General features: G+C 47.4%; 1 protein-coding gene across 7 annotated transcripts in view; it reads right to left on the reverse strand.

The window, feature by feature from the left end:
• The window catches only part of Mcoln2 (mucolipin TRP cation channel 2), a 42,355-nt gene that overhangs the window by 13,195 nt on the left and 16,135 nt on the right, over positions 1-13,025 (reverse strand). For all 7 annotated transcript variants that reach the window (XR_005879277.1, XM_021233947.2, XM_005081904.4 and 4 more), the window contains exons 3-9: positions 12,549-12,722; positions 10,563-10,716; positions 7,326-7,410; positions 7,112-7,208; positions 6,196-6,295; positions 3,609-3,721; positions 1,916-2,065 (exon numbers count right to left, since the gene is read on the reverse strand). Coding sequence is in view for 6 of the 7 variants with exons in the window: in XM_021233947.2 (XP_021089606.2) it covers positions 1,916-2,065; positions 3,609-3,721; positions 6,196-6,295; positions 7,112-7,208; positions 7,326-7,410; positions 10,563-10,716; positions 12,549-12,722 (873 nt within the window). In the remaining variant the exon portion in view is untranslated. The remainder of the gene's footprint in view (positions 1-1,915; positions 2,066-3,608; positions 3,722-6,195; positions 6,296-7,111; positions 7,209-7,325; positions 7,411-10,562; positions 10,717-12,548; positions 12,723-13,025) is intronic.

Here is a 13,025-nt window from a genome sequence, read left to right on the forward strand (position 1 = left end):
CCATGAGTTCCCAAGGCCAGCCTGAACTACACAGTAAATTCTAGGCCGGCTTTAACTACACAGTAAGTTCTAGGCCAGCCTGGGATACGGAGGAGGAGGGGGAGGGGGAGGAGGAGGGGGAGGGGGAGAGGGGGTAGGAGGAGGAGGGGAGAGGGGGGAGGAGGGGGAGGAGGAGAGGGGAGGGGGAGGAGGAGGAGAAGAAGAGGAGAGGGGAGGGGAGGGGAAGGAAGCAAAGGAAAACTAAATGTTTGGTTTTTATTTTCTTTCAGTATTTTAATTGTGAACTTATTTCTTTTCCAAATATCATTGTGAAATGGGACTTGCATTTACCACTGGCCTAGGCATGAAAGAGCATGGTGTTTGTCAAATATCAAATAACACAGCCCAGACACTTTTGGGAGAAAATCCAGTGTTATTAGCCAACATAGTTCCTACTCTCAAGAGGTTCTAGGCTTCTAGGCTTCATTGAAGAGACAGACAATAAACACAGTTCTAATACAATACGCTACTAATTTCATGGAAGACACAGTGGTCACTTTTCACAGAGGCCCTCCAATGGGGCATGCCCCAAGCTAAACTGGAGACCCAGCACAGACTGGAGAGAAGTCTACAGGCTATCGGACAGAGGCTGAATGTCACCAGGGCTGAGTCTGGCATGTGGAAAGGAGCAGGAGCCAGGATGGGAGCCAGAGACAGTGAGGGGACCCTCAGAGGCCATAATGACAGGAGGTCTCTTCATCCTAAGTAGATCCTGGGAGACAGGAAGGACTGTCACAGCAAGCTGCGTGTTTCCAGGAAGCGTGCCCAACCACTGTACAGCTGGATCGGTGGGATATAAGACAAAAGGCAGAACCAACAAGAAGGCTGCTGAGGCAGTCCAGGCCCGAGAGGAGGTCAGCCTGAGAGAAGCTGGGATAGCTGGGATGGAGACAAGAGGGGCAGGAGGCACTGTAGCCACGAGGAGGGCAGCTCTGTAAGACTGACAGTGCACAGGAGAGACAGTTAAACAGAGCAGGCGGAGTCCAACTGTGACAGCAAACCAGCTAACTAGCACCAACAACCAGTCAGACTCTGTAGACACGCAAGCACTCCTCGTTCCTCCCTCAGCTGTCAGGGTGCACGGCATCACACACACACACACACACACACACATACACACAAATACACACACATACACACACATACACACACATACACACATACACATATACATACACACATACACACACATACACACATACATACACACATACACACACATACATACACACATACACACATACACATATACATACACACATACACACATACATACACACATACACACACATACATACACACACATACACACATATACACACATACACACACATACATACACACACATACACACACATACATACACACACATACACACATATACATACACACATACACACATACATACACACACATATACACATACATAAACATACATACACACACATAAATACACATACACACATACATACACACACATACACACACACACACATACATACACACACACACACACACACCTGCCACTGCCTCTTCAGATATGTTCAAGAGAGGTGACTGATCAGTGTGCCAGCTGCTTCCCTTGTAAGTCACACAAGTAAATAGATAAATTAGTAATAATAATAATAATAATGCAAAGGAAACCCTCAGTCTTCCCAAACTTCAATTCCTGCTCTAAAGACACGACTACACATGCCTGGAGGGAGGCCACAGACGCCACCTTCCACAGTGCACACGCTTCCTGAGGAAGAGTGAGAGGCAGCTTCAAGCCACAGGTGACGTCAAAGAGAAAACACAAGAATCGAGCTAGTCTCCGCAAGCATTCTGTATCTCGTAACGCCAAGCGATACAAAACCCTGGATGGTGTGCCGCTCACCTTGGCCTTGATCTCCATCTTTAGTATGGATCCAGTTACCGTCATGAGGTCGCTGGTGATGACCAGGACGTACCATCCATTGATGAACTCCCACTGGTCAGTGTCGCACACACGTCGCATGTACTTCTCCAGGAAGAAGTTTAGAAACCTCTACCGCAAACATTCAAAAGGCATTTCTTACAAATCGCACTGCCCTCTGGAGGCAGAAGACAAGAGCAAACAGTTCCAGGATGGCAGATCTACCTCACAGAGAGACACAAGGCCGCGCAGGAAGCCACGTTGTCTACTCCAAGGTAAGCGAGCTTTTAGATGTCTGTTACATTAACCCAACACTAAGTACATGTGCTGTCGCTCCCAGAGTGTGTCCCAAACACGGCATATCATGGTCTCATTCGAACCAACTGATGGGAACCCTTCGAACTGGGATTCTCTTGTAGCCCAGATATGAGCACTGTGTTCCCAATGCTATACCTGCGCTTGGCAGAGAGAGACCTCAACCTTGGATTCGGAATATCTACAGGGTTGGAAGGCAGATATGGAGTACACATTTACAAAGTGAAAGTCAAGGGGCTGGGGACATGTCTCAGCATTCAAGAGGACTGGCTGTTCTTCCAGAGGTCCTGGGTTCAATTCCCAACACCTACATGGCAGCTCACAACTGTCTGTAACTCCAGTCCCAGGAGATCTGATGCCTGCTCCTGGCCTCAGAGAAGCATATGTGTGCACATGCAGAACACTCATACACACAAAATAATAAATTCAAAAAAATTTAAAACCAACATGGAAGTCAAGATCAAAGAAAATAGACCATGGGCTATTTCCTGCTCTGAAGATGGTATTCCTGTGTCTTCTTGCTCCCCCTGGCCCCAGCAGGAACCTACACTCACGCCTCAAGCCAGAGTAAGGCACGCGGTGAGCTCCAGTGCACGCTCCTGAGAATCCATACTGGAAGAGGTAGAAGGTACGATGGACCTACCTCAGAAACCAAACCCAAGCATGTCATGCTTCATTATCACCCATTTACTGTGACCTCGTGTCAAAGTGAACTCCGGCTTGACAAGACGGAACCCACGCATGCTCTAAGATCACCCTGGAAATTAAAATTTTATTCTGGAAGCTTCTAAATGCATGGCAGCTTACCACAAATACTTGTACTTGTTAGCTCAATTTCAGGCAGAATAATGATCGGAGCTCCTGAAAGAACTTAAACCTTTCCTTCCTTTTAAAGTTTTGATGCATGTATATGTGCTGTTGACATGCATGTGTATATATGTGCACATACATGTGGGAGGCAGGTGTCTTCTTCAACAATTCCCCACCTTATTTGTTTTAAACAGTGTCTCTCACTGACACTGGAGCTCACTGATCCCGTCACACTGCCTGGCCAGCAATACCCAAGGATCCTGCCGTTCCCACCGCCCCAGGGCTGGGGTTATAGGCATATGTGGTCCTGTCCGGCTTTTTTATGTGTGTGCTGGGAATCAATCTCAGATCCTCATGCTTGTGTGGCAAGCACTTTGCCAACGGGCCCATCACACTAGTCCCGGGGCCTCTTCTTATTTCCTGTACCTCTGGGTGGTGATGGAAGGGAATGGAGAAAGGGCGTCCTAGCCCAGCGTGGGAAGACCCCATGATGTGGGCACTCGCCGTCTGCACACCGAGAGTGGAGGGAGAGCGGAAGGGCCGTGCTTACCTTTCTCAGCCTCAGAGCAAGAACAATGGACCGGGTGCACAGGACGAGGGACGCCAGGCAGACCATGATGACAAGAACGTCAAACACCAGCACATAGTGGGTGCTTCTCTGGACTGCAGAACAGGAGTGCAAAGGTTAAGTCCGTCCTTGCACAAATTTCCCAGCAAGTGGCAGTCTGAAGGGAAATCCCAAGAAAAATTAATTTATCTGTTGTTAAAACAGTAACTATCTAATCCCAGCACTCGGGAGGCAGAGGCAGACGGATCTCTGTGAGTTCGAGGCCGGGCTAGACCGATAGCCTCCGAAACAATACAGAGGAACCCTGTCTCGTAAAAACAAAACAAAAAAGTAACTATCAGAAGCAAAATCATACTGCATTCATTCAGAAGTCCCTGGAGGGTCAAGAATTTACAAATGTAGGCAATGTTAGTCAGAGAGCTAAAATTCCTTATAAATATTTACTCTAAGGCAGAAGTCAACATTTACGCTCCACTCAAAAGGTGTGAAAGTGCCAATATGGCCTAAGTCACCTCACGTGAGGAGACAGACGGCAAGTTTGCCTGACTAATGAGAAAGCAAATTAAAACGCCACACCGGGAAGCCCCAGTTCTGCTCAGGGGCTTCGCGGTGCACCGAAACTTTTTTTGCCTTGTAGCAACAGCTTCCAAGCCCGAGTCTGGAAAACACTGGCTCAGAAATACGCACTGCTACCCTGACTAGCGAGGGAAGTCCCACACCCTACCCATCCCACCACCCCAACACCTGATGCGGTATAGACACCCTGCCACTGTCTGCCTGTGGGACACTGGCTCAGGCTATCCAAATTTACTAACTCCTGCCCAGCAACAGGTAAATGCTACCACATCCCCATCAGCAGGGGGCCCTGCCCACCAGCTCTTCCCAAGCCGCCTTGTAAACTCAAATTGACGAGACCAGACACACTGGGGGAGCCAGTCATCAGGAAGCCGATGAGGGCCACCTGTGGAAGGGCGCGCTGCCTGCGCTTGCAGGAGACGTGGGTAAATGTGGATAACCACAGGGGAAGGGAGCGGCCCAGATGCTGAGCAGTGGGAGGGAGGATCAGAGCGTGTAGGAAATAGCAGCCAGAGTCATCAGATGTCCCCTCTGTCCCTGTCCTCGGGCAGGGCTCCTTAATCCACCGCCCAGCTTCAAACGAAAGAGGGGGCGTACGCCATCTCCTAAACTGGTTCCTAAACCTCAGCTTTCTAACGATCTCACAACCCTTCACTTTATCCTAAATGAATGTTTTCCTGGTGATGAGGTGGAGTTTCTGGAGAGAATAGCACATTTTAGCTGTTTTTTCCCACTCCGGTCTGTGTGACATGTGCTTCTCTCTGTCGGCCACAAGGGGGAGGTAGAGCTCCTCCTGTCTGTGCACAGGGGTCGGGGAGCCCCAATGTCTAAGAAGGAGCCATGGTCTGGGGACCTCTGTGACACACTTTGATCCTCGTGGTGACTACTGAAAATCACGTTTTAAATATGACACAGGTGATTTTTCCCCCCAGGACACAGCTCCAGCCTTTACTTGGACTTGGTGGTGCTCTGTGAGTGACAGAGTATCTGCTGTGGCTTAGGAAACCACTTATCAGAACTCAAACTGCATGTTTCCTTTAGGAACAATGGAAACCCAAGCTAGAAAAAGGAAACTTCAGAATCATCAGTCACTGTACAACTGGAAAGTAATGGGCCACGATTAGCATAGAAATCACGTGTCTCGTATTTTATAATCTTTCTGGTCACCTGCTCAAAGGGGGGTTCATTTAAACAATGCTTGCCAGTCGCAATGCTAACCATCTTTCAGAGACAGCGCCCTGACCACTGGACAAACGGGATGCACCTAGCCTAGGCTTTCCTCCTCTAGGTTACCCCGTGTAACCTAGGCTGGCCTTGAACTTGAAATCTCCCCGTGCCTTCCTCCATAGAGCTGGGCTTGCAGGTCTGTGACCCCACACCTAGTGCACCAAGGCCATCTTAAGCATATGGACCATGAGGTGACTGAGGAAATGTCCCCATGTTTATTCGGGCTGCTATCTGCACTCTGGGGTCTCTTCTCTGTTGTCCAAGGCTTGGATCAAAACACACCTTCTCCAAGAACCATTTTATGATTCCCTGTCAGCCCTGGTCAAATCTGTCACTTACCTTCTTCCTCAGACCTCTCATACTTCTGTGGCTACCCCTACCCATAATGCACCAGAGATCTGGTCACATCAGTCTCCCTCACTAAGGCTTTTCCTCCTCTGTTAGAGCCAAGCAACTCTGAGGACCCCCATTCTCAGCACAGAGTGCGACACTGTCAACAAATACAGTCACTGCTCTTGCTCTGTTGAGAATTCTAAGGCAGAGAGGCCGATGGCAAACAGAACCAGATTGAAACCCAGGCCACCTGGCTGCAGGAGCTGATCTAAGCCACCGTCTCATGCTAAGTCCTCCAGAGATGCAATAAGCCCTTGTTGACTTGGACAGACGTCTCCAGGCTCGTGTTTGAGCCTTGTTTTTATGGAACTTTCTTCCCACCACCACCAACCACAGCTCGGAGCACACAAAGGGCCGGTTGCACAGCACTTACTAGACCCAGATATGTTCATGGCTTTACATTCTTCTATGTTGGCCTCACTGTTAAAATAGATTTTGATTTTTCCGCTGTGCGCTGTGTTGTCGAAGGTAATCTGGAGACAGAAATGGAGAGGTTATAGCCCAGCGGGAGGTGGGAGTTATTAGCTCAACTACTTATGAAAGTTAGCAGCGTCCAGTTGGAATGAGGACACAGAGATCACACCAGTGTGGGGTCTGGCCTAGCTGCTGTCGCTGTGATAAAACGCGACCTTAAGCAGCCCGAGGACATTTCAGCTTACAGTTCCAGGTCTCACTTAAGCAGCCCGAGGACATTTCAGCTTACAGTTCCAGGTCTCACTCCACCAAGAGAGGAGTCACAGCAGGAGGTAAAGGATTCACCACAGAGGAAGGAGGCTGTTTACAACCTTCACTCGGCCTGCTTTCTGCTTCAGCCCAGGACCGCCTGCCCAGGATGGCAGTGTGCTCCCTGGGATGAGCTCTTCTACCTATGTCAGCCTGAAGCCAAGAAGCGCTCCACTGAGATACTGACTGGCCAGTCGGATCTGGGTAGCCCTCTAGTGGACACTCAGATCACCGTGGGCTGTGTCAGGCTGACAGTTGACGCTAACAGGGAGGATTCTTTTACAGTTTTCTTTTAGTGCTGAGAAGTACAGTGTAAGGGGCGATGGGTTTCTGTGGGTGCCCTGAACTCAGGTCCTCATGCTTTAGATCCGGAGCCACCTTCCCAGTCCGGGAATGCAGTTTCAGGGAGCTGGAAAAGGCTGGCCTTCACATGAAACAGTGTCTAGATGAGACCACACCGTCACTAAGGCTGCTCCAATGTCTGTGGGCTGTGGTTGTTCATCCTGTTCTACAAAAGCCACGGGGAACAAAACAGACAGAGGCTGGTGGGCAGCAAAGACACTTGCCGTGTTCTGGAAGCTGTAACAGTCTGGTACCTCTCGGGAATGGATTGCCTGGAGGTCAATTCCTCTGAGGGCAAAGGAGATATCAACTTGCACAAGCCTAAATACAATACAGCAAGAGGCACAAGTGTCAGCCTCGCCACAGTACTGCCCAACCCCACTCCTACCCCCGCCCAGGCCTCCTCTCCCGGGGACTGAGACTTGATGCTGCGTTTACCGGTAGAAATCCAGCCTGAAGAACGGGGCCTGCATCCAGCCCTCGGGTTCCCTGTCGAGCACCTCGAGGTCTAGGTGAGTGCAGTCTAGAGCAACAGACAGACAAGGAATGGTCATTTCTGCAAGAATCTGGCGCTGCAATGAGTACACCATCCACGTGATGAGAAGCAGGGCCCTTGGAACGTCTCAAGACGTCTGCCAGAAAGTATCAGCTAGTCACAACATGGCGCACAGCTCACCTGGTGGGCTAGCCTTCGACACAATACATAGGATACTAAGCATACATTGATAAACAGTGTGCAGTCTTCCTATAAATTAATAGAATCTTAGAGTCAAAGAAGCATGATCGAAGTCTGTAAGCTAATTAATACTGTGTGTAAATCTGCCTTGTAAAAGTCTGCTTGATTCTTCAAATTTTCTCTTACTTTGTGATTCCAAAGCTACATGTCAGCTCATTGCCTATTCAGAAGTCTCTGAAATATTCTGGCTTCACACCATAGTCAGTGATATTGAAGCCATTAAGCACCTGATAGTAGCAAAATCAATGTCTTAAAAAGCCCCAAGGAAGGCATCAAACTGCAGCAGGATTAGCAGATATTGAGAACAACAGTGTCATTTTCTTCCTTACAGGGTTTCCCAGAAGATAGCGAACTCCTCAGAGGGTCATAGGTTAGACTTCTCCTTAAAGATCCAGGAATGTGGTGAAGCAGTCCTCGTGTCTTATGCTGAGGACGTTTGGAAAGACAAACCTAACCTAGGGATGATGAGCTGGCTCAGGGGATAAAGGGGCTTGCTGCCAAGCCTGATGACCTGTGTTCACTCCCTGAACCCACGTGGAAGGAGGGAACACACCACAATTTGTCCCCTGACCTCCATACATGCACTACGGTACAAGTGCATGCGTGTGCACATACAGACACACACATACACACGCGCACACAGATATACACACAAAAAACATACACTCAGACACACACGCACACACATATACACACAAAAAACATACAGACTCTCAGACAGACAGACAGACAGACAGACAGACAGACAGACAGACACACACACACACACACACACACACCCTCACCCCAAATCCAAAACATTCCTGGTCCCAAGTATATTGGATAAGGAACATTTAAGCTGTATTAAAATGATGGCCACTTACTTGTTAGGGAATTTTATTTACAGGATTCACAACGGTAAGGCAGAATGGTAAAGACACATGCTTTTTAGGCAGAAGAGGGAGTCCTGTCCATAAGAATAAACAAAAACTAAAGTCGACTTGATCTACACAAGCAGTTTGGTAGCTTGAGCTGCAGCCCACTAGGTGGCTGGCCACATGGGCGATTGTCTGCATTTGAAACCTGAAGGATGGTTTCCTACATAGCAAAGGAAATGCCACACTTACAAGTAGCTAAGACAGTACAGCATCTACCAAGCCTTCTACTTAGCCTACAACCACATCCCAAGGCAGTCAAATGTGACCCACCACAAAAAAAAAATCAATCCACAATTACCTCATTAGCAGATGTTCTCTGATATAAACCACAAAATCAAGAATCAATTTCTTTTAAAAAAAAAACCTTTATGCCTTTTCAGAACGCTTACAGATTCTCTTTGACGGTTGCAATGAGGCAATGAGTGCACTTAGCAGTCTCTCCTAAACTCAGATTAATAGGCTACCTCTCTCCATTCCCTCTAAAATGTCCCATATACCCTCAGGAAGGAAATGAACAGCGCCACCACTATACAACAGTCGGGAAATAAATAAACCTTGCATGTTAGCCCTGTCCACCTTCCCTAGGCACTGACACAGACCACATTTCTTAAAGAAATGGCTACAGTCAGTCAGAGGAACTGTCTGCATCATGAGGCTTGGGTGAGCTCCCATGTAAGAGATCGCAAGTGAGCCCTGACTGCCTATTGGGTAGCTATTCCCTCTGGCCTTGAGCATTCCCTCAAGGACGTGGGCACTGAGGGTGAGGGCGGCTATGACTCAGAAAGCTAAGGAGACTGACGGGGCTCAGGAACCACTGAGGGCCACAAGATCCGAGGAGCCCTCTCCGAAGTCACAAAAGCAGTGAACTCTTGCTGGGTCACGTGATCTCTTAGTGGCCGAGGGGCCCCATGGGATGTGGGATGCAGCTTTTGAAAGTCGTCACCCGCTCTGGGTGGGCTTTCCATAGAAAGCTGCATTTAAGTCACCCACACTCCTGTACACAACCCCAACCAACTCATCGGTTCACTAGGGACTGTGTGTGGAATCAGCTCTTTGGTCTGTCATCGGTGTCCTATCTGCATCAAACACACACTTGTTCACATTTCCCTAGGGAAAGTCATATAACTACCAACAGGTCTCAGGTGAGCAAAAGCCACCACACGGGAAGACCAGGAACATTTCTGTGGTGGTGGTTAAATTACCAAACAATTGGCCCCAGGATGGTCCTTAATAGCAGCCTGGAAGCCAGACACTGCCTGGGCCAGTGTAACCCATTGACCACTTCTTCCAGGACCCAGAGCCCAGGGCACATTTGCTCAAGCATGGCTTATGAACAGTCAGCTCAAAGAAGCAGGTAAAATTCCTGCCCTGTGGGGGGTCCACGTGTGTTACCAAAACACCTCAACATCAGAATACGAAATAGGGCTAAACAGTCTTTGAGATGTCACCATTTAACTAAAGCCTACCCCACTGCCTGGTACTTAAAAGCCAAAATGGGTTGGCTTTGGCAACCCCATGTCAGGAAGCAAACGGTGAGTGCCCTGGGTCTGTTGACTCAATAGCAAAACCCAAAGTCTTGAAGCACACACTTTTACATTATTAACAGAATGGCCCAAAGTGACTGCGTGGCTCGGTGGGAAGTTTTTGTCAAGTGGTCTCCTGAGAGAATAACAATCATTAACCTCAACTCACCTTTGAAGAACGCCGTATACTTTGTAAACAATAGAGTGGGTATGGGTATGGCAGTGCACACCCTTGGTCCCAACACTTGTTAAGAACACATACTGCAGAGTTTTAAGATGTATCACAGAGGCAGAGCTAAGCAGTGCTCCCTCCCCATCACTAGGAACACGGGACTTCCTGAGCAGAAACCTTCCCAGGCAACTGTGGGAGCCACAGCCTCTGCTGGCTGGGAGCCGGCTCCACCCGGTTCCGCTCAGCTGCTAGCGCATGGCATGGGAGCCATTTTGCTCACCACAGAAAAACGACAAAGCCACCCGATGAAACGGTCACTGTTGTTACCTGTCTCAATGTCACTGTCAATATTGAGGGTCTCATTTGAAGAAAGCGTGGCACCTGTCTTGTAATGCTGCTTACAGAATTTCAAGCCAGTTCTGTTGTCTCCATTTTCTCCATAACCAATGTTGGCCAGGGAAATGTTCTTTAGATGATGATACTGTTAAAACAAAACAAAACAAAAAACACACAGTTAAACTAAAGTCAAGTTCTTAAAAACCATAAGCCGTACCACATGGAATGCAATTTTAGCTACTTTTATGGCGTATACAATGCTTTTTGGGGAGCAGTGTCCAGTTCAACACAGCCCAAAGTCATTTTCTTCGTTTGAATGGACACATTGCCTCCTCGAACGCTACACCGAAGCAATATCCCGAGGGACACTCCTGACTTCTTCCCAGCCAAAACCACGGTCTCACTCGCCTCTCAGACTTTACCTCACACTGAGGTCCCTTGGCTCTACCCTGTAAAGACAAACGGCCTCCAGGAAGTCGCCAAAACTTGGCAGACATACTTCTACCTCTGGTCTTTTAGTTTCCTCTTCCTGGAATTCCAGTTCTGTCTACTCCATTCACTCCTTCAGGTCTTGACCAAACACCTCCACTACAACAAGGTGTTCACTCATTTGGCTAATGAAAATTGCAAACAAATACCAAAACCTCACTTTGTACCACATCGCCATAACACAATTAATTATATGTTAGTTAAAATGACAAAAATAAAAAAAATTCAAAACTGTAGGAAAGTGTAACATCCATCTCCTACCCAAATTCCCCATCTCCTTCCTTGCCTCACTGGGGACCTAAACCATCCACAGCTCACACTGACACAGCTAACACGCTCTTACATTCACACAATTCTGAATCTGACTCCTTTCACTAATGGGACTTCACTAACCTACGACTTCATTGCTGTGACTTACTACAAAGCATTTACACTCTTACAGGAATGTTGCAAATAACTACTAATCATTTCGAGAATATTAAAAACAAAAAAAGCTGAGCGTGGAGGCATGGGCCTTTAATCCCAGCACTTTGCATAGAGGCAAAACTGATCTCTATGAGTTCAAGACCAGCCTGGTCTACATAGCAAGTTTCAGGCCAGCCAGGGCTCAAAAAATAAGCAAAACAAATCCTTACTAACTTGGCTAAGAGTAGAGATTTAGTCTTACAATTCCAGGAACCCGTGACTTCTCCTCTAGCCATCAAATGTCCTGTCCACCACTTTTAAACAATTGCTGCGTGGTCTTCACCCAAGTCTAATCAAAGCCCCTTCAAAAGGAAGGACTCCCACCCCACCCAAGGCATCACTGAGAATGGTCAAAGGGATTTCTTCCTTATTGCTGCCAACAAGTAACTCAGCTGTGCTTAGTAGCGTGTTTTGGGGGGTATTCTGTCATTAAGGAGCTAGCCTTCAATACTGTGAATCTCACTTCTCTTCATTTCTCTAGCTCTCCCTTCTAGAAAGGCCAGAATTTTATCTGTTTTACTCACTGCTACAGCATCAATGTGTAGAACTTGCCAAATACCAGGGACTTAAATATTTGTTGAATTAATGAAAGGGAAAACAAAAGCAAACAAACAAAAAAAAAAAACACTACCCCAAACGCTTTCTTCAAATCTGCCACTCTCACTCTGTATCATATCCCATATCCTTAATATTCAGCTAGGATTATTAATGCTCATGACATCAAATCTGAGACCACGACACACTCTCAGATTGTGGTTCAAACCTTCGCAAAATCTGATTTTATAATCTCTTAACTATTCTGGGATACTCTCCCCCAAAGTAGTGGTTCTAAGTCAATAAACTGAAAAGACTAAAACCTAGAGGAAATTTTTAAATGGGTAAGTTCTATTATTAGTGCCTGAAGTAGTAGTAAAAATGTGGGCAAGCCATGCAAAATTTACATGAGACAGTATTTGTTGGTTTGTTAAGACAACGCAGCCACACAGCAATGTAGTCTTTAAAAGGGGCCATTTAAACACTTGCCTGCTTTACAGCAAAGAAGATGCTCTCATAGGCGTCGTCTTGCGTGTACACGCTACAGCTGTAGTCGTCCTCATCAACGCCAGAAAAGCCTTTCAAAAACAGGTGCTTAAAGGTGAGAGCGTTATCTTCTCTGAAAGCCACCACCAACTGGTTGCCTAAGCCAAACCGAACAAGCTACAAAAGAAAACACAGGAACGTGGCTGTTACCATATCCCCGGAGAAAGAAAATGGCTTTTGACTCTTAGCAATTCTCACCTCTAAGCATCTGAAAAAAATATCCGCTCCTTGATTTACACAGTAAGAACATGAAAGAGTCATCTCAATGCACTGCATCAGCCACTCTTAGCATAAGAGCATGTTGATACTCAGAAAACACCCCAAAGAAGGGGGCTGGGACACACCGGACCTTAAGGCTTCTCCCACCCTGTCTCTCCTGAGACTTTCTCTGGGGCTCCTTAACCTGACAGAAGTGCCCTC

This window comes from Mesocricetus auratus, unplaced genomic scaffold (genome assembly GCF_017639785.1).
Source record: "Mesocricetus auratus isolate SY011 unplaced genomic scaffold, BCM_Maur_2.0 Super-Scaffold_100009, whole genome shotgun sequence".
Lineage (NCBI taxonomy): Eukaryota > Metazoa > Chordata > Mammalia > Rodentia > Cricetidae > Mesocricetus > Mesocricetus auratus.